This window comes from Littorina saxatilis, linkage group LG2 (assembly GCF_037325665.1).
Source record: "Littorina saxatilis isolate snail1 linkage group LG2, US_GU_Lsax_2.0, whole genome shotgun sequence".
NCBI classification, from domain to species: domain Eukaryota; kingdom Metazoa; phylum Mollusca; class Gastropoda; order Littorinimorpha; family Littorinidae; genus Littorina; species Littorina saxatilis.
The window spans coordinates 20,870,600-20,896,998 of NC_090246.1; the positions used below are offsets into that span (position 1 = coordinate 20,870,600).

The following is a 26,399-nucleotide window of genomic DNA, read 5'->3' on the forward strand; positions in this document are numbered from 1 at the left end:
GATAGAGCCACTTGTCAATTGTTTCTTGTTCACAAAAGCACTAATCAAAAATTTGCTCCAGGGGCTTGCAACGTAGTACAATATATTACCTTACTGGGAGAATGCAAGTTTCCAGTACAAAGGACTTAACATTTCTTACATACTGCTTGACTAAAATCTTTACAAAAAATGACTATATTCTATACAAGAAACACTTAACAAGGGTAAAAGGAGAAACAGAATCCGTTTGTCGCCTCTTACGACATGCTGGGGAGCATCGGGTAAATTCTTTCTCGTCCCAACCAATATGGGACTCCCCCTAACCCGCGGTTTTTTTTGAAAAAGTTAAAAAGGAGATCTGCACCACATTTGGACACAAAAAAGGGAACACGCTGTTGTCACAAGCCATTGTGTATGGGGAAAAAACAGATTGATGGAGAGAAGGCAAAAGCTTGTGCAAAGAAAGTGTAAATGTAGAATGTCGGCGACTGTTTACATGGAATCATTTGTACATTAAACTAATACTTCAGATAAACAGACGACAAAAATCAACGAAAAATATTTATGCAGTGTGGTACATTCTTGAAACCATACCAGGCACGTATACACACACACACACACACACGCACGCACGCACGCACGCACACACACACACACACACACACACACACACACACACACACACACACACACACACACACACACAGAGTAAATTAAAAAAAAACACGCAGATACTTGCATAATTGTGTGTATTGCTGCACGAATGTAAGAACACTTATCTCTCTCAACACAGATGCATTACAGAAACTGGAGAGGAAATATAAGACAATTCAGCCATGTCAGATGGTACAGAATACTGGAAAGTTTCCAATACAAACACATTTCAAATGCAGAAATCAGAAGTTAAAATCAAGAACAATGCAGTTTTAATACGCTTGTAGCAAAAATAATATAATTATTGACTCGAATTACATAAATTGCATCTGAAAAAAAATAACATTGAACTATAAGTGAACACAGATTGTAGTCTCCAGGATGCAATACAGACTGGAATGACACTGGAAGACAGAATAAAATGTACACAAGTATGTACAGAATATTACAAAATGCAATTAGTAATTTTTCGTAATGGAAGAATGGAATCGTGTTGAATCACTGAATTTGAATGCCATAATTATCCAGCTTCATTGCATTGTAACATTAGTTTTCATTTCACACGCTTTTAATACTCCTACAATCCATTCATAACTTGTTATCATTGAATCTGCACTATATTCAGCGCTATACTCTGTCAACCTCCGCAGTTTACATAACACTGACAACACAGGTGAAAAACCATTCAGAAAACAAAAGCCAACTGATACAAGGGGGATAACAAAGGAAATGGCATACAACCAACACAAACAAACAAACAAATAAACACACACACAAACATACACACTAATTAGCAAGGCACGGGGTGAAAGGTGGAGTGTGATGATCGTTAGGTTTAGTGTACGGTATCTTTTTCACATGGATCTGTCTTTTCGCAAATTGTGTTCCATTATGTCATAACTGTTAAATAACCGTCCATGCGCTATGTAAAAAGCCGGTTGGTTCTACTTTTACATCCATTTCTATTAACTTTAGTTACACAAAGTCATGAAGTTAATATTTTTGACATTTTCAAATGGAAACGCAGCTCAGACAGCGGCTGCATATCGGTTTAGCTGATACACATCTAACGTGCAAAACGCTTACGGAACACCAACACCAAAACAGAGAGTATAGAAGCTGTTGCAAACATTTAAAGGGTAACCCCCCCCCCCCTCTCCCGATTTAGAACACATTCGTACGCGTCTAACCCGAAGCGGTCAAATACAATCTACATGTTGCAAATGTTAACATTTGTCCTTGCGCACGGACGGTACGGGCAAATGTTCACCAAAATGACAACAACAGCAACAGCAAAAACAACACCTTTCTCTCTCTCTTACACACACATACACGCACACTAACTCTCCCTCTCACCACACTGACACACACACACACACACAAAACCACACACCAACTCTCCCTCTCACCAAACACACACACTGACTCTCCCTCTCACCCCCCCCCCCTCACACACACACGCACGAGCATACACCCATGCCCAAACACAACTTACTGACATGCTTTATGCGATAATGTGCAACTCAAAAAAAGACGATCAGTAATGATATCACATTGTGTTTCGTATCACGAGGCGAATGAATACAATTGAAAGTGAAACGGGTCAAATCGGTGGTCTTGATAAATGCACATTAAAAGAGCGTTCAGGACTCTTATGCAAAATGAAACATGACACGAAGGAACACTTTAGGCACAATGCCCCCGTCAGTTATAAAACAAAAAATATTAAAAATAAACCCACAAAAAACACCCACATTGCAGGTATACATCTGCCTACTAAAATCTCCTGATTATACAAGGAGGGTGATATTATTGCAGTGATATGATCCAATTACTTGTACCGTTTGTGTGACCTGAAAAAAGGTGACGATGTGACAAGAACAAAATGCAGAACAAAACCAAAAATATTCATTGACAATTTTCGAAGCTCACAACACCGAGGTGGCATTCTTTCTTTATTTGGTGTTTAACGTCATTTTCAACCACGAAGGTTATATCGCGACGGGGGAAGGGGGGAGATGGGATAGAGCCACTTGTCAATTGTTTCTTGTTCACAAAAGCACTAATCAAAAATTTGCTCCAGGGGCTTGCAACGTAGTACAATATATTACCTTTCTGGGAGAATGCAAGTTTCCAGTACAAAGGACTTAACATTTCTTACATACTGCTTGACTAAAATCTTTACAGAAATGGACGATATTCTATACAAGAAACACTTAACAAGGGTAAAAGGAGAAACAGAATCCGTTGGCCGCCTCTTACGACATGCTGGGGAGCATCAATTCTTTATCGTCCCAACCAATATGGGACTCCCCCTAACCCGCGGGGGGGTCCGAGGTGGCATGAACACACTTTACGATGCTTAGAATTTAAATGCCGTATAATATTGTTTCAATGCAAAGAGAGGATCTTAACACTACACAAACGTAAGTTGAGAAGATACAAATCATCAGAATTATGTATCAAGGTAAACAAACAGACTCAGAACCACAAGCACCACACCCCAAGAAAACGAACGCACGCTCTCACACACACACACACACACACACACACACACAAACACACACACACACACACACACACACACATACACACATACTCACACACACACACACACACACACACATACGCTCACACACAAACTGAAAACTATTGTATTTTGATGCAACACACTCAAGTGATATTCAGAGATCATCAACAGAACAATATATTGGTTGGCTCTAGCATAAACCCAACCAACACTTGAACAAGATTATTCATCCACGCACAATTACATCCCCATATTGTCACCGATCTTTATTCTCAGTATTTACAAATCTTTGAAGAAAAACAAATGATCAGGATTTTTGATTTAAGTAGCCATCCATTTAATTTGTCAGAAACCTTTCTCATCTGTGTAATAGAGTCATGTACACAAAAGTAAAATCAACTGCTGCTGTTTCAATTGGTTACGCAAATATCCCAGTTAGATGCTATGTCTGCGCGCTTCTCAAAAACGCAGTGCAAAACACTTGTTGAACCTTGTGCCGACAGGAGTGTAATAAAACAAGGATTTTTGGCCTGGCACCCGGTAGACCTCATCAGCCACATCCGGACCCACGATACCAGCAATACAAGCCAACCCTGAGTCTTTGACATCTTCGACAACGAAGGACAAGAAGCAGTAAACCAAGGACTACTAGAATTTAAAATAAATTCAAATTCAAATCTGTTGTGCATTATCTGTTCGCTGTGTTGCAAAGATATTTGTTTCTGACAGAATGAAGGCACTTCAAGCTTCGCAACACAGGACTGGTTGGCGTTAATATTGTTATGGCAGGAAGACATCCAATGGCTGGCGTCACAACGTGTCATCTGGAAATGTCGTGTCAGACATCGGTCTCTTTGGCGTCACGTCTTTTCCTTGGCAACGACCTTGACGAGGACGAAGACTGAGTTGACCTTGGCTTTTTGTCTCGTTTTTCCAACATTAGCTGCAGCTGCAGACGATGGATTTCATTGTCTCTTTTCTGGGGACACATGAACAGTGAATTTAAGTACATTATGTATGTATTAGTTATGTGATACCAAATTGTCTTACCCATGTATGTATGATGCTATGCGCCAGTGATGTATGAATGCTATTTATTTTTGTTTTTATCACACAGCAAGCTGCTTTCCTCGTGTATTTTTTATGTTCATTCATGTATTGTACACTTGGCAATAAATTATCTATCTATCTATCTCTTACATTACAGTAAAACATTATGTCTTTTAAGTAACTTTTATTATCTCAACACAGCGCATCATACACAGACATCCAGCGGACTTCGTAATGTATGGGAAATAGGGTGGCATGAAAGAAACCCTTTAATATGAATAACGCCGAAACCAATCAGGAGAACAATTATTTAAAAAACAAAACAACAAAAAAACCGCTTACCTAACTGACAGTGCTGGATACCTGGCTGCATGTGATTAGTACTTTATGGGAAAATGGTAGAACATCATGCAATACGCGGATCTAAAGAACTCTACCTGGAGCTTAGAAAGTATCGGAAATCCCTGGAAAACTCTCATGCCTTACTTTTACCATGTAAACACCTAAACGTAATTAAGCTGGTCCTTTCAAAAAGGTGTTACGAACATTCACATATGCTGCATAAAAGCGCAAGCATGAAAGAATGCAGTGTTTCACTCACAAGTAAGTCATCTTGCAGGGTGTGTAAACTGGTCCTCATCTCGCTCCGAACGTCTGCTAGCAGGGAGCTTCGCATCTGCACAGTTGGACAACATTTTCTCCTTATAAAAACACACAAAACAACTCCCTCCTGATAGTACTAAAGCCTTGGTCTAAGTAACAGAACTTTAAAACTGTAAAACAAAACGAACAGAAAAACAACACATTTAAGTGATACTGTCTAACAAGAAAACTTGTCTGACATCGTCCCAAGAGCTACACAGTTTCAGGTTGGGGGGTTGTAATTATGTGACCACACACCAGAAATACTTTAAAATAAACGTCTGAGCGCTGAGTTACTCCAATTGAAAACGGCTGTGTTTTCAGTGAGGATTCCAAACTGTAATTTTTATTGTGACGCCTTTTTGTGCTAGTCATAACTTTCGTCCTACCTTTCGCCCCTGAGTATTTCATGCGCTTTTTCTAGAGATACAGATTTGAAATTGAGCCGAGAGCTACAGAGTTCGTTTTGGGAGTTGAATAGATGACAACACACACGAGGAAGGTCTCAGAATTAGAGTTTGAGCGTTCTATTTTTCAAATCTAAATGCTTTGGTAGTCATTTCAGAGCGTGATATTCTCCAACAGACAGTGTGTGTGTTTATATTATGCGAAGCGTTTTAGACCTGTAGTGTACAAAATATGCATGCGTTTGCTAGACTGTTGGTTTGATTTCCTCAATCCAACGGTCTAAATCTGCTTTGACGAATGGGTATCTATGAGGACTAAATAAAATATGATGACGAACGGAATCCGGCTCCTGACACGGGAGAGCTGGGCGAAGCAAACCGCTTGCTGATTAAATTAAAATTCATTTAATTATTTGGCATAGTTTCGGAGCAGTTATGAGCAAATCATTGCATGTGTTTCTACCCTACAGTACAGCGAATGTGCCTTGAACTTTCATTCGCTGCGCGTCGGAACTGGAATTCCGACACCTGTGTTTAGCGTTGGCTGCGTGCCGGCACTTGAGTTCCGACGGATATCACGAATTTTTAACGGTGTAAACGGTCCTGCTGACCAAGGGAAACAACCCCTGCAATGAACTTCTATCTGTCTACAGTGGTACCATTCACTGTAAACAGTTCCTTCCCTTAAATTGTTGGGATTAATAAAAATTTTGTTGACGGTGTGCGACCCACGTGTTTTGACTTTTCCAAGATGGCGGATCGTTCTGCTGAGACGTAGTAACTTGAAAAGAGTGCTAGAACGTGTTATTCAGTACGGTTCTGATCTTGACCTCAGTGATGATGATAGTGGAGATGATATTTTAGATTCTGGTGACGATTTTGTGCCAATGGACGATCATTTGGGTGATGATTCGGGCAATGCAAGTGTCGATCATGACATTGTGTATGATGAACCCATGACGTAGAAAGTTTTTTTGTTTTGCTTCAAATTGGATATTTTGCGTGGATATGAAGACAACAAAAGGTATGTACTTTCAAATGTTTCATATATTTTCTAAAAGAGTAAGTTTCAAACTTTGCAAAAACATAAGGTATGTAAGGTTATCTTGTGTTGTTGATTTTTAATATTTTTTTCAAAATGGCTCTAAATCGCGCGTTGGCAGGGAACACAGGGGAAATTTAGCTGCGCAGCGAATGAGTTAAGGTCCAAATCGTCAGACAACTTTCCAAAATGGCGCCTTCGGTGTACTATCTTTACTTTAATCTTTACCAAAGGAATTCAAGAGTCAAACGAAAGTGCAACGTTCGTCACGGGAAGAAGGGAAGTAACACAACTAACCTGGTCAAACGATGTATCAGTGAAGACGGGACTGAGGTGGGAAGCGGAGGAGGAGTGGCGTCCCCTCACTCGTGGGGAACGCGGCAGCTCGCCCCAGCTACCGGAGGTATAGCGGGAGGAAAACCCCCTTGGCCGGTGGTACATCCTCCGCCTCTCTCGCTCCTCCCACTCCTCTTCTTCCTCCAGCTCGTCCTCCTCCTCATCTCCCGCGGCTACCTCTTTCTGGAACAGCTGTTCTTTCAGCAACTCGATCATCTGAAAGAAAAAACCAAGAACGTTTACAGTGTTCGTCACTTTAAGTCAGAGAAATGTTGAAATAATGGCAATTGCAAAGGGCCAAATAACAAACGCTGCCAATGAAGAAATACACAGTAATCGTTTTTGTATGTCCTTTATGCAGGGCCCATGAAATGAGGGATGTATGTGTGTGTGTGTGTGTGTGTGTGTGTGTGTGTGTGTGTGTGGGTGCGTGCGTGCGTGCGTGTGTGAGTGTGTGTGTGAATGTGTGTGCGTGCGTGCGTGCGTGTGCGTGCGTGTGTGTTTGTGACAAACATGAAAAACCTACCCGATGCAGGACAGAGATGGAGGCCAAGGAGTTAAAGTTGTCGTTGCCAGCAGCAACGGCCTTCATGCGAGACGTCAGCAACTGCTCTGTCTCCATCACCTGACGTCGCACCTCCGCCCACAGGTGCTGCAGCTCCTCTATGTCCTCCCTGGAGATCACAGGACACATGGTTTTAACATTTGAAATTGTTGTTTGTTCCTTGTTTACAGCGTTGGCAACTGTGATCACGCAGACCTTTCCCTAACGTGAAACTATTAGCCTTGCCTTTCTTTCACAATTGCATGAGGTAAAAAGCCTTATATTAATTGGGGAAGTCTACTTCCCGAAGTCCACCTCGCGAAGCTCGCTGCACGAAGCTTTGGCACTGACATTTGGGTTAAAAGGCTTCGTGAAGTCAACTTCGGGCTCAATTAACAACAACAACAACAACAACCATTTGTCGAGGGTAGCGTAGGCACCCGGTCTGCTCCCCGCCTAAAAAAGGCCAGTGCCGTTCCGTCTTCGAGGGACTGCGTGGGTTTCATTTCGGAGTTTTCCTTCTCCTAGACGAGTTTCCTTCCATGGATGATGAGCCTCCTCTACCCTCGTTTTGAATTCAGAGTGGTCTTCTCTTAGGATAGCTGCCTGCCAGGATTGACGAGCCTATCCTGCCCGGCTATTTGACCCATAGCTGGAGGTTGGTTCGTGGGTACCTGGGCGTTTCCACACACCGGTGGGCCCGCGTGCCGCACGTCTAGGGACCAACCTCCTCCGAGTCCTTGTAGTCTAGCCTGGGGCCTTGCGGTACCCAGTTTACGCCTGTCGCCGCGATGGAGGCACTACATAGGGCTTGTTGTAGAGAGCTTATTGTACTGGCAGGAGAGACTGACGCATTCTGCTCTCTTTTCGCATTGTCCTAAAAAGGACAGACGGTGCTAGCCAGCGGTGAGGGCTGAAAGCGAGAAGTGACAAGCACAAGACACTTCGCCAACACACTAGACACGTCACACAACCGTTTGGCAGACGGGCTCAATTAACAAAAGGCCTTTAGGTTCAGGAGTGGAACCGTGCCGGGATCACCTACCAGTGCCCTGAGAGGAACAGAGCCACATTTGTGAGGTCAACCGCTACGTCGCACAATGCTTATATTTTACGGCCTTTCGTCTTGAGTAAAAACAACAAGTCGCGTAAGGCGAAATTACTACATTTAGTCAAGCTGTGGAACTCACAGAATGAAACTGAACGTAGTCCGCCGCTAGTGCAAAAGGCAGTGAAAGTGACGAGCCTGTTTGGCGCGGTAGCGGTTGCGCTGTGCTGCATAGCACGCTTTACTGTACCTCTCTTCGTTTTAACTTTCTGAGCGTGTTTTTAATCCAAACATATCATATCTATATGTTTTTGGAATCAGGAACCGACAAGGAATAAGATAAAATAGTTTTTAAAACGATTTCGGAAATTTAATTTTGATCATAATTTTTATATTTTTAATTTTCAGAGCTTGTTTTTAATCCAAATATAACATATGTATATGTTTTTGGAATCAGAAAATGACGAAGAATAAGATGAAATTGTTTTTGGATCGTTTAATAAAAAAATAATTTTAATTACAAGTTTCCGATTTTTAATGACCAAACTCACTCATTAGTTTTTAAGCCACCAAGCTGAAATGCAATATCAAAACCCCGGCCTTCGTCGAAGATTGCTTTGCCAAAATTTCAATCAATTTAATGGAAAAATGAGGGTGTGACAGTGCCGCCTCAACTTTTACAAAAAGCCGGATATGACGTCATCAAAGGTATTTATCGAAAAAATGAAAAAAAATCCGAGGATATCATACCCAAGAACTCTCATGTCAAATTTCATAAAGATCGGCCCAGTAGTTTAGTCTGAATCGCTCTACACACACACACACACACAGACAGACAGACAGACAGACAGACAGACACACACACACACACACACATACACCACGACCCTCGTCTCGATTCCCCCCTCTATGTTAAAACATTTAGTCAAAACTTGACTAAATGTAAAAACAAAAACAAAAACATATACAAGGAGATTATTTTCTCACCGCCTCGACGGTCCAGTAACACAAACAATGCATTTATTCAGATTAGACAAGTAGTCACCAACACCAACTAAGCTATAAAGCTTTAAATGACAAAAAGTCCTTGTGTCAAAACTGACCTATCCTCTGGTGTCATGTCCTCGTAAGCCATCTGGTATCTAACCATGATGGACGTCTCCATGATGCTCAGCTCAGCCTTGTACTTCTGCATGGCGTACTGGGCCAGCCGCGTCTCCTCCTGTAGCTTCTGCACGCACACATGAGAAGAAATATTAATTAGTTTTGAGACGAGTATTTGACTTTGCCTTAGCCGCTAGGGTCGCTGTAACTTAAACCTCTTCGTATCAGTCTGCCTTGAAGGTGAGGAGAGATGTCCAGAGCAGCGCGGTGCAGTTTCCTCGAATGAGGGTGCAGTACACGTGTTCGGTATAGGTCCAATTCATTCTTCTTACTCGGCGTGACGTTATCAAATGGATCGGCTAGCTTTAGCTCTAAGGGGCACAACTCCGCTCATACTCTCTTCGCGCCGCCATATTGGATGCCGTCTTTGTTAGTTTTCTTCGTTGCACTCTTGTTCTTTTTGCGTATTTCACTGTGCATGCAGACAAAATGAAGAAAACTGTGCATGCATGAGTCCAAAGGGGATCTGCCTTTTTAACACAACAGCACAACATAAAAAGTAAGGCAAGAATACATTATTATATTCATTTATTTATTCTTTATCTCAAATTACCATGCAGACAGTGCACCAAAATTCACAAGATAAAGCTCTCAAGACAGGCAAATGAGGTACAATGCAGCTCAGGTAACTACTGCAAAGTATAATTTTCAAAGCATCCTATCACAGTGTTCACTCTAAAGGCACAACCGATGGACAATTGTTGATTAGCGCACTGCACACAGCAAAAAATAACCAGTTATAATCGTCTTCTCCGCTCAGTAACTTCCTTCCAGTTGTCACCCTGATGGTAAACAACTTTAGGGATCCTAAAGTGTGCCTGCTGACTGCAGTTTTTGGCCACACAACGTGTCATTTTCACTTTTGTCGAGTCGCCACCCAACGCTCAAGCACTGTCAGAGATCGTGCAATGCATCCAACATGGCGGCGGGTGACCAATTCCAGAGAGTTACGACCCGTGATTCTCATACCGCGCGCGCCGAGTAGAATGCTGTTGTTAACTTGAGTTTCTGCAATGGGCCTATAGAACTGAAGCACGTCAGCCGCGACGGTACCTGAGCTAAACATTGTCGGGTACTAACCACAACCCCGCACACGGCACTGTAAACATCCCCTCCTCCTTTCACCTCTCTCGCCACCATCCGCCCTACCCTTGGTCTCAAAAGTATAATTACAAAACAGGTTTCTTCTTCTTCTTCGTTCATGGGCTGTAACTCTACGTTAACTCGTGTTTTTGCACGAGAGCATTTTTACGTGCATGATCGTTTGTACCCCGGCGCCATTTTGGCAGCCATACGGTTTTAGTTTTAAACGAAGAAGAAAGATTGCAACGAAAATCCTTGCAAAATAGACCACAGATCTTATCCTTTTGACATATATACGTTGTATTTGTCCGCCAAATCTTACGCCGCTTTTTAGGAGCACGTTTATAAACTTAGTTTGTTGTGCTCCACTTCTCCAATTAATTGTATACGGCATTGTCATCTGTAATTCTCTGAATAAAATGGTCTAAATCAACAGTTCACAGACGAATACATAGAAATATAACACGAAAGGCTTCCCCGTGCAGATACATCTGAGATACACAAATTCAACATCAAGGGGCGCGCGGAAGAGAAAAGTGAGGTTACCTTTTTCTTCAGCAATGCTGGCCAGTCTCTAAGATGTCTCTTGGGTCTATAGTGCACGAGGTGTGCCTTCTGGCCCTGAAACAAATACAACACAACTGTATGCACTTGCGAAAAGAAACCCATGGCCACGTGGTACCAAACATGCATATATCAGCCCATAAGATGCCATTAAAAGATGAAGTCGACAAACATGGTACCAACAGAACAAACACTCCAAATTCTTGTTTTCGATAATGAATTCCAGCAGAACAAAGATTGACTGCGGTACATACATAAGAGAAAGATGACATAACTTCCCACATCTAGGTGCTTTCTTTCTTTATTTGGTGTTTAACGTCGTTTTCAACCACGAAGGTTATATCGCGACGGGGAAGGGGGGGGGGGGGGGGGGCGGGGGATGGGATAGAGCCACTTGTCAATTGTTTCTTGTTCACAAAAGCACTAATCAAAAATTTGCTCCAGGGGCTTGCAACGTAGTACAATATATTACCTTACTGGGAGAATGCAAGTTTCCAGTACAAAGGACTTAACATTTCTTACATACTGCTTGACTAAAATCTTTACACAAATTGACTATATTCTATACAAGAAACACTTAAGGGTAAAAGGAGAAACAGATTCCGTTAGTCGCCTCTTACGACATGCTGGTGAGCATCGGGTAAATTCTTCCCCCTAACCCGCGGGGGGTACATTGAGTATTATGATCACAAAACTACTGAGGTACAATGGAACCCACCTGCCAAGATCCTCCAATGTAAGACTCCCTCCCTTTTAAGACCTTCGTTTCTCAGACTTTCTGTTCATAGCCTTTTTAAGTTTACCCCCATTTTAAGACTCCCACATTTTCTCAGGTTGTGTGGGCTTAAAAGGGGGGGTTTCACTGTATAGGCGACAGGCTCGTACCTTAAATAAAGTAGGCTGGTTGATGAGTCTGATGAGCTTCTGGCAGTCCAAGAGCTCAGTGCTGCCGCCGCTGGCGATGCTGTCCGTGGTGGAGGCACAGGAGTACACGCTGCTCCCCTCTATGGACGCCCCCGACCCCCCGTCACCCACCTCCCCCTCCACCCCGGGGTAGTAGCGATGGTGATGACGTGGAACCCCACCTCCGCCTCGAGGCAGAGACATGGGTAGCTCCCTACTCCACGAAGAGTAGCTCAGCGCCCTGTCGTCGTGTTCCAGCTCGTCCCCGCTGCCTCTGCTCCCGTCCACAGAGCTAGAGTCTAGCGTGGGTTTCCGCAGAGACAGTTTGGGCACTGAAAACACGGTGTGGTGGCTTGCGTAACGAGGAGTAGAAGAAGCCTGAGCTGCGCCTCCTGGAATGGAGGCCAGAGCTAGTTCTTCTGACAGCGGCGTCTCGTTCTTTCTTTGCTCGACAAACCCTCTCCCTGATCTGTCTTTTTCTCTGAACACCATGGAAATCTGGGTTCTGACTTGTCTTCCGCTACTGCTGGTGGAAGATGTGGGGACAAGGGATGGCTGAGACTGGTAATATGACGTGGAAGTCCTGACAGGAGCCCTGTGTGCGGAAGAGCCTGCCGCCCCCCTGGTGCTGAGGTTGGGAATGTAGCACGTGGTGACAAACCGGCGACCTGATTCGCTGTGGGCGGATGGTGAGTCTGAACGCAGGTTCTCCGTGGACTGGGATCGTTTGCGGTGGGTGTTGAAGGAACCCTGCATGCAATACAGACATAATTATAATGTGCACGGTTTTGCTGAATCATGTGCTCCTATGTGTGTGGTGCTTTGTCCTGCGCTATACATACTGTGAATGTATGCGGTCTGATTCTGGATTTCGTCTGTTCAGGAAACTAGTAACAAAACACAATGCAAGCATACAGACTCATTTCCTTCACAAGAACCTAGTTGCGTTAAACGTAAATCGGTACAGAGAGAGATAGAGAAACAGTAAACAAACCAACACACAAACAAACAAGCAATCAAACAAGATCAAGAAGAGGAAGTCCACGATCAACTTACCTCGAGGATGGCCGAACCCTGGCGATTACTAAGATTCTCCAGACACTCAGGTGAGTCAACAAAGGACAAATAAAAAAGGACAATAGAATACAGACAGCCAGGCAGACTCATACACAAATATGCACCCGTATTTACACGCATCACACATCAAAATCCTCGCTACCTGTTGCGTGTGGACAGTAGTATGTGCGGTGGCCGTTTCCGTGCTGCCGTTGAAACTGTTGTTGAAGTGGTTGTCGCTGTTGTTGCCGTTGCCCATGACAGTGCCGGTGGATGCCATGGTGGTACTACTCTCACAGCTGCTGCCCAGGTTACTCACCTACACACAAAAAACATGCAATATATATATGTCCGCATCATGCTCAAGTATGGATATAAATTATTATTACCAATTCAGTGCCCCATATGGCTTTTTGACCATTCAGGACGGATTCTATGTGACCCTCTAAATGTTATAACGTTCAGGCAGGGACCTTTTTTGTTTATCAAGCTAAAAATAAACAAGACAAAGTAAAAATTTAAATCAGCAATATCAGTGTGATTTATTCTAAAGAATGACACTTCAAATGCTGTCAGATAATACTCTCTTTATCTGAAAAATACCGAAAAGCGAGTTTTGTCGGTGGGTGCTTTACGGAACAGCGAGGCACCGCCCAGGGCCGGACTACCGGGGGGGTTATGGGGGTTGCGCAACCCCCCCCTAGCCTAAACATGTACCTTACTTATTTAATTTTTTTTATTATTGCTTATTTTATGCCGTTTCATGCAAGGAGCGACCATTTTCCTATCTCAGAATATGACCTACCCGTCAGCTTCAGGGGGCTTCGCCCCCTGACCCCCACAACGAGGGGGAGGGAGGGGGGGGTGGGTTCTAGGGTTTCCGGACCCCCCCCCCCAGCCAAAAAATAAAAATATTGAATGAGGTATGCATTTCTTTATTTTACATTGAGTTTCAATTTTTGGGGTATTAATCAGTGACAAAATCTGCTGCCTGAAACTGGTAATGATCATCCTCAGAATGCACCAGATTGCACCATTTTGCATCCTTTTTTTCAAAATTTTCCGGGGGGGCATGCCCCCGGACCCCCCTAGCAAGCTAGGCGCTTCGCGCCGTCGGCTCGGCGCTTCGCGCCTTCACACCCATATCTTCACAATATACTTTTGAACAAAACCAGTCATAAAATGAACTGATCCGCCCCTGCCGCCAGGGGGGACATCCCCCTGGGCCACCACTGGCAACCCCCCCCTCCTCTTCGCCTAGTCCGGCCCTGCCGCCCATCCTCTGAGTGTGCAATGCCGGCTCGCTCACTTGAAATCTAAATTATCAAAGTTCGGAAAATCAAGTGAAATTGGGTCACTCGCTTTACATCAAATGTATCTTTACGTCATTTCCCATCCGTCTGGAGTCGGTTCTTAATCTGTCGCTCTCTGTTCAACAAGAAAAAGCGAAGCAACCGAAACGCATGTTCAACATGGTTTGTTGTGTGTCAATCGCATTTGACCAGTGAATATTCATCACGTAAGGTGTGTTACTCTGATTGGCTGACCCAGGTCACGAGAATTCTTTGACTGACAGGCATAATCAGGTAGGAGCGCTCCAGATCCCATTGCGGCTGTTCTGTCTAATTCGCGGGGTCGCTTCGAAATTTCTTTTGGTCGAATTAAACGGTAATAAAACCGTTATTTCTAATATGCTGACTGTTAGCAAATGATAACAGAGACATGTCTCACAAACGATATCAGCATTCGCCCAAAAAGGCTCATGCTTGATATCTTTTTTCTCGACATGTCTGTTATCATTTGCTAACAGTCAGAATATTAGAAATAACTCATAATATCATGTTTGTGATCTTATGCCTCTGCGTGCAAATGGGTGTTCATTGGCCTGTTTGCACTAAGCAAAAGAAATCGGCATTTACTGGACAACACTTAATATGTCGGCAGATCGTCCGCATTGTGCGAATGCAAAATGTAAAAATGATTATCATGTCAGTGATCTTCTGCTTGTTTGCGTGCAAAAAGGCGTTCATTGGCCTGTTTGCACTCTTTGTACTTGGCAAAAGAAATCGGCATTAACTGGACAACACTTAATATGTCGGCAGATCGTCAGCATTGTGCGTATGCTGCTTTCCTTTATTTGTTATAAGTCTTTTACGTATACTATCTTTTACGTGTTGTGAACTTCTCGTTAGTACTATTCTTTCTTTAATTGGTGTTTAACGTCGTTTTCAACCACGAAGGTTATATCGCGACAGGGAAAGGGGGGAGAGGGGATAGAGCCACTTGTCAATTGTTTCTTGTTCACAAAAGCACTAATCAAAAATTTGCTCCAGGGGCTTGCAACGTAGTACAATATATTACCTTACTGGGAGAATGCAAGTTTCCAGTACAAAGGACTTAACATTTCTTACATACTGCTTGACTAAAATCTTTACAAAAATTGACTATATTCTATACAAGAAACACTTAACAAGGGTAAAAGGAGAAACAGAATCCGTCAGTCGCCTCTTACGACATGCTGGGGAGCATCGGGTAAATTCTTTCCCCTAACCCGCGGGGGGTCTCGTTAGTACTAAACAAACCTGGGATGTCTGTCGGTACACAGCGGTAATTCAATTTTGTGTGAATTGAATGTGTTGTATGTTATTTCTTTAGCAATATTGAACAAACGCGCACTATTTGCTTGACATGTGTAATGTATCATTCTTCGTGATACAACAACAGGAAAATGAGGTATACCTTGAGCGACGACATTTCTAAAGCAGCATCTCCAGTCACTTCAGCGTCTCCAAAACCACTGCTATCTGATTGAATACTGCTCATACGGGGCAAGTCATCTGCAAATGACATTAACATGTAAATTCTATTTAATGAGAACGGAGACCATGCTTATGATGCAATTTGGCCCAGTAACGAAAGGACAAGAAAGGAAGGGGAAGAGAGAGAGAGAGAGAGAGAGAGAGAGAGAGAGAGAGAGAGAGAGAGAGAGAGAGAGAGAGAGAGAGAGAGAGAGAGAGAGAGAGAGAGAGAGAGAGACAAGACAAAATCTTTATTATCGAGGGTAATAGATAAGCAAGAATATTGCTTTTTTACATCCAGCCCTCGCCCTAATATAGGGTCAACAAGAACAGAAAACAATATAATCAAAGAACTATCACATCAAACTTAATACATTATAACTGTATATACAGATACAAATTTAAAAAATAAATTTTTTAAAATAAATAAGAGAGAGAGAGAGACTTGTGTCTGTCTGTCTGTCTGTCTGTCTGTGTGTGTGTGTGTGTGTGTGTGTGTGTGTGTGTGTGTGTGTCTGTCTGTCTGTCTGTCTGTGTGTGTGTGTGTGTGTGTGTGTGTGTGTGTGTGTGTCCGCGATGCCAAGCCAAAGTTCTCGGTGGATCTTTTTCAAATTTGGAGACCGTATTCAGCTACACCCCGGACACAACCTCATCGATGAGATATTTCAACACGTGCTCTCAGCGCGCAGCGCTGAACCGATTTTGGTTTTTCGCGCGCAGCGCTGAACCGATTTTGGTTTTTCTCTCGATCCATTCCCAGTAACTCTTCCTTATCTTCTCCAGTGTTTTCAGCCGCGTTTGTCTCCCTTCCTCCGTGCGGTGCGCCGGCCGGGTCCCCGGCGTAGGCGGGTATTCGGCTCAACTTCTTCCCGGCGCAGCCGTACCCGGCGAAGCGGGTATTCATCTAGTATTACATGCTTATATTGAAGTCACAGCACAAATATAATCTCCCTTCCTCCCTCTCCCTGACCCCCTATTTTATGCAAGCGGCACACTCCTGTGATAATAGCCCTGACCTAAAACATCAACGAAGCATATCTGTGACCATCGCTGCAGGCTTGTGAACATCACACAAGATGTCATGACATCAAACGATATCTAACCTTTGCATTCTAGTTATACTCCAGGTGTAAACTCCTGTCAAACACCATGCAGAGGTACGCAGGGAACGCACAAAGAACGCTAATTAACATACAGAACATGACCTCGCAGAAGCTACCTGTCAAAAAAGATACACATATTTTACAGGTGGTTGAAAGGACCGTCTGTCTTTGGTATCTAAGGTACAGGTGAAAAACACGCACAATAACACAGGCACGTAAGCAAAGTAGTTTAAGCCGCACATTGTTTAAGAAGCAAGAAATGTGCGCACACAATTCATGAGTTCGACGTTCATAAAAAGATCTCTACCGAACTCAAGTTCTTGCTCCGAAAATACTGTCACAGTCTAGCTTGAGGTTTAGAAGAGGCAACTAAGTTATACCTTGATATGGATACTGGACCTACGTAGTTTTCTACAACAAAGTCTACATTGGTAGTACGAAGTCGCAGACAGTTTACTGGTGTCAACCGGCAGTTACATAGCTAAGCACACAGAGCGACGTTTGTTTTGTTCACTTACTGCCCTTGCTAGCTATACCATAAATGTCTCGCTAATAATCTTACTGAGTAGGCAATATATATTATACGCGAATGGCCTAGTTTCCTAAAGCTTTACGGATAAAAAGCATGTAAGTGTTACTCACACGCTGCGTGTAATAATCATTTCCTTTTTAACGAAATTAAGCTTTGCCCTAGCGTAAAGAAAAAGTGCAACGAATAGAAAGGTGCCAATCAAGAGTCATAACACATGTACACAAACTGCAGTAGGCCTGACTCAAACATGTTCACATTTACTTAACTATTATCAACTGTAAGTTCATACAGTTCAATGTATATATATGATCACTTATTGCTATAACCTAAAAACATGTTTCCATGACTGAAATAGTGACTTACCATCAATATTGTGCTGGTGTTTATGATGCTGATGTACGTTTTCACCCTGAAAAAATATCAGATTGAGTTTACAATGAGCAAGCAGATAGATTAACATGGAGACAAATACAGAAAAAACGGGCATACTGAGAGACCGAGAGACAGAAATAATATAAGGCCAAAAAAAAATATAGGTCTGTTTACGGTAACCCGACCGACCCTAGTTTTTTCGCGCGACCCTAGACTTTTTTTTGGCATTTGGGGAAAAAAAAAAAAAAATCTTGGTTTTTTGGCAAAATAACGTAAAAATATGGTTTTTTGGAAAAAAAAAAAAAAATAAATAAATTCCCGACCTACCGACCCTATTTTTTTGGCCTATGTTACCGTAAACAGACCTTTTTTTTTGGCCTAAAGGACATCTGCATCAATCACCTTCTGTCACCTTAGGCTTACTTCAGATATTGCCAAATATGTTTCTTTCATTATTTGGTGTTTAACGTCGTTTTCAACCGTTCAAAGTTATATCGCGACAGGGAAAGGGGGGGGGGGGGGGGGGGAGATGGGATAGAGCCACTTGTTAATTGTTTCTTGTTCACAAAAGCACCAATCAAAAAATTGCTCCAGGGGCTTGCAACGTAGTACAATATATGACCTTACTGGGAGAATGCAAGTTTCCAGTACAAAGGACTTAACATTTCTTACATACTGCTTGACTAAAATCTTTACAAACATTGACTATATTCTATACAAGAAACACGACATGCTGGGGAGCATCGGGTAAATTCTTCCCCCTAACCCGCGGGGGGTGCCAAATATGTCTGCAATGCACTACAATTAGCCCGTATCCCCAGACTATCTTTTTATATTTAGTCAAGTTTTGACTAAATATTTTAACATCGAGGGGGAATCGAAACGAGGGTCGTGGTGTATGTGCGTGTGTGTGTGTGTGTGTGTGTGTGTGTGTGTGTGTGTGTGTGTGTGTGTGTGTGTAGAGCGATTCAGACTAAACTACTGGACCGATCTTTATGAAATTTGACATGAGAGTTCCTGGGTATGAAATCCCCGAACGTTTTTTTCATTTTTTGGATAAATGTCTTTGATGACGTCATATCCGGCTTTTCGTGAAAGTTGAGGCGGCACTGTCACGCCCTCATTTTTCAACCAAATTGGTTGAAATTTTGGTCAAGTAATCTTCGACGAAGCCCGGGGTTCGGTATTGCATTTCAGCTTGGTGGCTTAAAAATTAATTAAAAATCTGAAAATTGTAAAAAAAAATAAAAATTTATAAAACGATCCAAATTTACGTTTATCTTATTCTCCATCATTTGCTGATTCCAAAAACATATAAATATGTTATATTCGGATTAAAAACAAGCTCTGAAAATTAAATATATAAAAATTATTATCAATTTTTTTTTTTCGAAATCAATTTAAAAACACTTTCATCTTATTCCTTGTCGGTTCCTGATTCCAAAAACATATACATATGATATGTTTGGATTAAAAACACGCTCAGAAAGTTAAAACGAAGAGAGGTACAGAAAAGCGTGCTATCCTTCTCAGCGCAAGTACTACCCCGCTCTTCTTGTCAATTTCACTGCCTTTGCCGTGCGCGGTGGACTGACGATGCTACGGTCTTGCTGCGTTGCATTGCGTTCAGTTTCATTCTGTGAGTTCGACAGCTACTTGACTAAATATTGTATTTTCGCCTTACGCGACTTGTTTAAATTAATGTCGCTGTTCATGACACTGGTGTCAGTTACGGATTAAATTCAAAAACAAACAAGTCGCGTAAGGCGAAAATACAACATTTAGTCAAGTAGCTGTCGAACTCACAGAATGCAATTTTTCAGCAAGACCGTATACTCGTAGCATCGTCAGTCCACCGTTCAGGCAGTGAAATTGACAAGAAGAGCGGTTTAGTAGTTGCGCTGAGAAGGATAGCACGCTTTTCTATACCTCTCTTCGTTTTAACTTTCTGAGCGTGTTTTTAATCCAAACATATCATATCTATATGTTTTTGGAATCAGGAACCGACAAGGAATAAGATGAAAGTGTTTTTAAATTGATTTGGAAAATTTAATTTTGATAATAATTTTTATATTTTTAATTTTCAGAGCTTGTTTTTAATTCAAATATAACATATTTATATGTTTTTGGAATCAGAAAATAATGGAGAATAAGATAAACGTAAATTTGGATCGTTTTATAATTTTTTTTTTTTTTTTACAATTTTCAGATTTTTAATGACCAAAGTCATTAATTAATTTTTAAGCCATCACGCTGAAATGCAATACCGAAGTCCGGGCTTCGTCGAAGACTACTTGACCAAAATTTCAACCAATTTGGTTGAAAAATGAGAGCGTGACAGTGCCGCCTCAACTTTCACGAAAAGCCGGATATGACGTCATCAAAGACATTTATCGAAAAAAGGAGAAAAACGTTCGGGGATATCAATCCCAGGAACTCTCATGTAAAATTTCATAAAGATCGGCCCAGTAGTTTGGTCTGAATCGCTCTACACGCACGCACGCACGCACACACACACATACAACACACACATACACCATGACCCTCGTTTCGATTCCCCCTCTATGTTAAAACATTTAGTCAAAACTTGACTAAATGTAAAAAATCACCATTCAGCACAAAAAGCAGCTAAGCTGTTAAACTTTGGTAAGTGTTTATGTTTAAGGTCCTGGTCTTATCCCGTGTAAAAACCTGAAAAGAGCTATCATGGGTAACATGATCGCATACACCATACGGAATGTACAGTCAAACCTACACTGGCAACCACCTCTCACTAACGACCACCTGCTCATTATGAACACACCAAACCATCCCCGACAAGGCTTCCCCCACCCCATAAAATTCGCCTTTCCATGACCACCATCTGTCTACAACGACTACTTTTAGGTTGGCCACTTGTGTGGTCGTCATAGACAAGGTCCAATATACCTTCAACACCATTCTGATAATCATCGGTCCACGCTATCGCTCTGTCTCTCTAACAGGATGAATAATTACTACGCGCATTAAAGGCACAGTAAGCCTCCCGTAAACCATCACAGATACGGTCAGGCTTTTACACACAGTACAAACACCCTTTCATTTAAACACTCACCGATTGAGAACATCCTAGGTGCCCTCCGTAAAGAGCGAACAATTTTCAAAGAATTTATTTTTGCGTGGTTTATCTTACCCCTGAGCCATCGTGAACCCGTGTGATCCAGTTTCCCTTTTTCACAATGTAGTCGTCAGTTAGTCATTTGAATGCGACTCGATGTGAGCTTATTTACAATAGCACGTTTTTATGCACGAAACAAACGGCTGTGGTTCACAAGAACTCTAGCGATGGCTTTTGACTGTTGAGAGGAACGGCGATATGCACTGATAAACCGTCGTCTGCTACGACCCTTGTGTGACCCTGCTTCCGGGCTTTTCTTTTTTCAAACTTTCACAACTTCGAATTGTACTGATCTTGTCTTGATGAAAAAAGAATTCTTTTATGATTAAAGAATGTTTGTGTAACAAGCTGTCAATTTATTATTTAGATTTTAAAAGTTAGGTCTAGCGCAAAAACGCACCACGGTCCAAAAACATTTTGATAATCATCGATTCACGGCTATCGCCAGTTTACATCGATAGAATGAGACCCGAAGGGAAGTAACTCATGTTTGACCTGAGTTCAGGATGGGTCCAAAAAGTGTTCGAAACAATCTGTAAAATTAATTCTTAAAAAATTGCTCGCTCTTTACGTGGGGCACCTAGGATGTTCCCGTTTTGGTGAGCGTTCAAATGGAAGGGTGTTTGTACTGTGTGTAAAAGCCTGACAGTATCTGTGATGGTTTACGGGAGGCTTACTGTCCGGGCGTGAATTCCGGTATTCACAACAGCCGTCCAGCAGCAAAACGAGGCGCCATTGTTGTTGAGGACCAAGTCCACGAAAATAAATTCTTTGAAAATTTCTCACGCTCGACAGAAAGCAGCCAGGATGTTCCCGTTCGGTGAGCGTTCAAATGGAAGTATGCTTGTCCTATGTAGACGCTCGGGGAGCTCTGTGATGGCCAGCCTCCCGTACACCATCACAGATAATGTCAGGCTTTTACACACAGTAAAAAAAACCCTCCATTTAAACACTCACCACTTGAGAACATCCTTGGTGCCCTCCGTAAAGAGCGAGCAATTTTCAAAGAATTTATTTTTGCGTGGTTTATCTTACCCCTGAGCCATCGTGATCCAGTTTCCCTTTTTCACAATGCAGTCGTCAGTTAGTAATTTGAATGCGACTCGCTGTGAGCTTATCTGCAATAGCACGTTATTATGTACCTCTGACTATGCACGAAACAAACGGCTGTGGTTCACAAGAACTCTCGCGATGACATTTGACTGTTCAGAGGAACTGGCGATAGGCAGAAACCGTCGTCTGCTACGAAAACCACGACCTTGCGTGACCCTGCTTCCGGGCTTTTCTTTGTTCAAACTTTAAAAACTTCGAATTGTACTGATCTTTTCTTGATGAAAAAAAGAATTCTTTTATGATTTAAGAATGTTTGTGTAACAAACTGTCAATTTATTGTTTAGATTTTAAAAGTTAGGTGTAGCGCCAAAACGCACCACGGTCCGATTGTCTCTGACACAATCTGCAAAATAAATTCTTTGAAAATTGCTCGCTCTTTACGTAGGGCACCAAGGATGTTCCCGTTTGGTGAGCGTTCAAATGGAAGGGTGTTTGTACTGTGTGTAAAAGCCTGACAGTATCTGTGATGGTTTACGGGAGGCGCACTGTGCCTTTAAAGGGAAATCTATCAAAACAAGAATACAGAGTTATCTCCCATATGTTTTTCGCTAATGTTTCTGATAACAGACGAAAGACGAACGTGATTGTAGAATGGCCGACTTCGACAGTAATCTCCGTTCTGTTCAGCACAGTTATGATAAAGACATCGTTCTAAGGTCAAAACAAGTCGACATTTTGAGACTGCTGTGGGAAGGAGACCGTGATATTGTTGCATCACTCCCAACTTTGTTTGTTTGTTTGCTTAACGCCCAGCCGACCACGAAGGGCCATATCAGGGCGGTGCTGCTTTGACATATAACGTGCGCCACACACAAGACAGAAGTCGCAACACAGGCTTCATGTCTCACCCAGTCACATTATTTTGACACCGGACCAACCAGTCCTAGCACTAACCCCATAATGCCAGACGCCAGGTGGAGCAGCCACTAGATTGCCAATTTTAAAGTCTTAGGTATGACCCGGCCGGGGTTCGAACCCACGACATCCCGATCACAGGGCGGACGCCTTACCACTAGGCCAACCGTGCCGGTCCATCACTCCCAACTGGTTACGGAAAAAGTCGTCTGCTCCGAAGCCATTTTGTTATGATCACGTGACAAAGTTGATTATCACGTGACACTTTTGCCATATTTAGAGTTGTTTTCACAGTAAATACATCCGCGAAAGATATAGCTCGCTTGAAAGTGTCTTACATAACAATTCCTTTCTAAATTCAAAAATTACATAACACCATGAAAAATCATTATCGACGATCGCTAATCTGCTTATATCAATAACACATTACGAAAAGTTCTATAAATGTCAACAATCGATTTCCTCTTCAGAGAAGGAAAACAAAGGCATCCTGTCAGGGATAAATGAGACCCGAAGGGAAGTAACTCATTTTAACCTGAGTTCAGGATGCCTTCAACACGTGAGCAGAATATGCCATCCCCTACATCCTCCTGTTTCTCGCCTCATTCAACCGGGGTCACTGTTGGTAAATTTAGCAAACATGCTTCAGGCGTACATGAATACTAATCATGCTGCATTGAGTCAAAAACTAGAGCACACTGGAGTATTCATCTTCCCTCGCGTGATGTTTGGATCAATCTTAGGTCAGATCAAAGATACATGTTTGTCGCTACAACACACGCCTCGGTGAAAACCACATGCAAATTCCATTTCCTTTTATATTTTTCTTCATCATTATCGAAAACTTGTCGGATGTTTTGTGTTTGCCTTGACTGGAGTGCTTTCACTACTACAGGAGTCGAGTCCTTGTAAAACAAACTGGGATGCAGAATTTTACGTTAGTTTTACCGCATCATTAAACGCGTGAAGACAAGAAAAAGAAGTAGATGTAAAGGTGAAGTTAAGAAGAAGAAATCCACCAACCAATAAGAAACAAACCAATAGAACAGACAGACAGAACACAGAGACAAAGACAGACAGACAGACAGACAGACAGACAGACAGACAGACAGACAGACAGACACTTTCTTTCTTACACATATATATATATATATATACAGGCACACACACACATGCTCTCTCTCGCTCTCTCTCTCACACACACACACAAGTCCAACAATCATAACCTCATAATATTATCCACACCCCCAAATTAGTAGATGTTCTCACCTTCGCAGCCAAGGAGTCAGGCAGGTTGTCATTCTCATCACGAGGAGATGAGCGGGCGTCTCTGCTGTTCTTGTGGTACACGAACAACACGGGACCTTGCTGCAGCTGACACGTGGACTCCGCCTTCTGTTCGCTCTGAGAGGACAAGCGGCTTTCTGAACCAGGGTTAGGGCTCCCGGGGAAGCCCGGACTCTCGGATCCAGCGAGAGGCCTTGGACTCCCGGAGCTTGAAGAGTGCTGGTCCACCAAAGTGTGGTCGGATCCAGAATCCGACATTCTGTCCACCGGCGCGTTGACGATGCTGAGAAAACTCATCCCTCCACCTCTGCTTTTCGTATCACCGTTGCCATTTCTACTACTACCACCGCCTGTTGTGGGTCCGCTCAAACTGCATCCTCGCTGAAAAGAGCCGGGAGCCGCCACGCGCTGCGTTCTCCCATCATCAGAAACCACTATCGTCACGCTTTTCGTTTTGAGATCAAAGTTTAGGTTCCCAGTCCTGGAAGTGTGCGCATCACCACTGTCTGTCCTCGAAACTCGAGAACCACCACCATTACTACCACTTTCTCCACCAGAACCACCACCACCTGCATGGTCGAGCTCATGCTCGAGGTTGTAAGCCTGCGCGTCCGTAAGAGTAGCGGCCTTCTCTACAGTAGGTTGCCTGGAGCCTGGCGGAGAAACGAAATAGTTGGCGTCATTGTCCAGATCAGCATTGTACTTCTCAGTCAGCTTCTGCCGAGACCGGCTCAGGCCGCCGGCATGAGAAGCGAACCCTTTGTCCGGTAAGTACTGCTCGTCGACGTCCAACAGGCGCTCCAAGGGAAAGGAAGGTCCGGCTCCACCCGCGTTCAAGCCCATGATGGAAGGTGATGGGGCCCTGTCCAGGAAGACGTCCCCAGGGGTGGTGGGGACGGAGGTGGAGAGCTCCCCGCTGTCTGTGGACTCCGTGGTGGTGCTGAAGTCGACGCTCTTCATGAGAGAGTCCTGGCTGCGCAGATCTCCCCCCTCGTCCCCGCTCTCCACCGTGTTGCGCCGCTTGGACCGCGTCTTGTGGTACTGCTTGCGCCGGTCTTCCGCACTGTGACCCCTCTCCTGGAACCGCCAATGAAAAGAGTGAAAAGAGGTTTGATAAGTTAGTTAACTCATTGTCTCCCAGGTACGGATATATCCGTACCCACTCATATGGCTCTATCTGACCAGGTACGGATATATCCGTTCAGACTGTTAGCTTCAGTCGCTTCCTGTAACGTCCATCTAACGCCTGCATCCCAGCGTGTTGATACAGAGTTACTACACAGTTACTACAATTCTGAGTGGTCTGCTGCAGCACAGCTGGTCTCGGCTAAAAAACACTTGGTCAAAATAGGTGGGGTAGAAAGGATTACAAGCAATTTTTTGGGCAATAACAGGAATGCTGGTATGGCGACCTGTTTCTCTTTTTAACTTATAAAAAGCGATTGAAAAAACACGTGTTTTTTTCTCTTATATCTGGAACGTGCAAAGAGTTCTTACTGTAAAATTTACACCTCAATCTTGACGGTAACACTGAGCATGTTAAGAACAATTTGGACAAATTTAAGCACTCCTTTATAATAACCTGCAAAATGTGATCCTGGATTTTTCTGAAGTGATACATTTCACTGAACTATTCTTTCTTTCTTTATTTGGTGTTTAACGTCGTTTTCAACCGTTCCGGTTATATCGCGACGGGGAAAAGGGGGGGGGGGGGGGGGGATGGGATAGAGCCACTTGTTAATTGTTTCTTGTTCACAAAAGCACTAATAAAAAAATTGCTCCAGGGGCTTGCAACGTAGTACAATATATTACCTTACTGGGAGAATGCAAGTTTCCAGTACAAAGGACTTAACATTTCTTACATACTGCTTGACTAAAATCTTTACAAAAATTGACTATATTCTATACAAGAAACACTTAACAAGGGTAAAAGGAGAAACAGAATCCGTTAGTCGCCTCTTACGACATGCTGGGGAGCATCGGGTAAATTCTTCCCCCTAACCCGCGGGGGGTCTGAACTATTCCAGCATTCACAAACCCAATGCTGCACGGCTTTATTATGACGGCTTACATCTTTGAAAGGTTGGACAATTAAAATACTGCCGTAGACATATTTTATCAACACGCAACATTAATTCAGAGACAATTTTGAGTTTTGCAGAGAACGCAGCCAAGCTGTC

General features: G+C 43.0%; 1 protein-coding gene across 3 annotated transcripts in view; it reads right to left on the minus strand.

The window, feature by feature from the left end:
• Positions 1-711: 711 nt before the first annotated feature.
• Positions 712-26,399, minus strand: part of LOC138958454 (serine-rich adhesin for platelets-like) — a 156,640-nt gene continuing 130,952 nt past the window's right edge. For all 3 annotated transcript variants that reach the window (XM_070329619.1, XM_070329621.1, XM_070329620.1), the window contains 11 exons: positions 24,202-25,296; positions 17,799-17,844; positions 15,742-15,839; positions 13,166-13,321; positions 11,929-12,696; positions 11,026-11,100; positions 9,336-9,463; positions 7,167-7,314; positions 6,602-6,856; positions 4,815-4,889; positions 712-4,142 (listed from right to left, as the gene is read on the minus strand). In XM_070329619.1, coding sequence (XP_070185720.1) covers positions 4,002-4,142; positions 4,815-4,889; positions 6,602-6,856; positions 7,167-7,314; positions 9,336-9,463; positions 11,026-11,100; positions 11,929-12,696; positions 13,166-13,321; positions 15,742-15,839; positions 17,799-17,844; positions 24,202-25,296 — 2,985 coding nt within the window. In that variant the 3' untranslated portion in view covers positions 712-4,001. The remainder of the gene's footprint in view (positions 4,143-4,814; positions 4,890-6,601; positions 6,857-7,166; positions 7,315-9,335; positions 9,464-11,025; positions 11,101-11,928; positions 12,697-13,165; positions 13,322-15,741; positions 15,840-17,798; positions 17,845-24,201; positions 25,297-26,399) is intronic.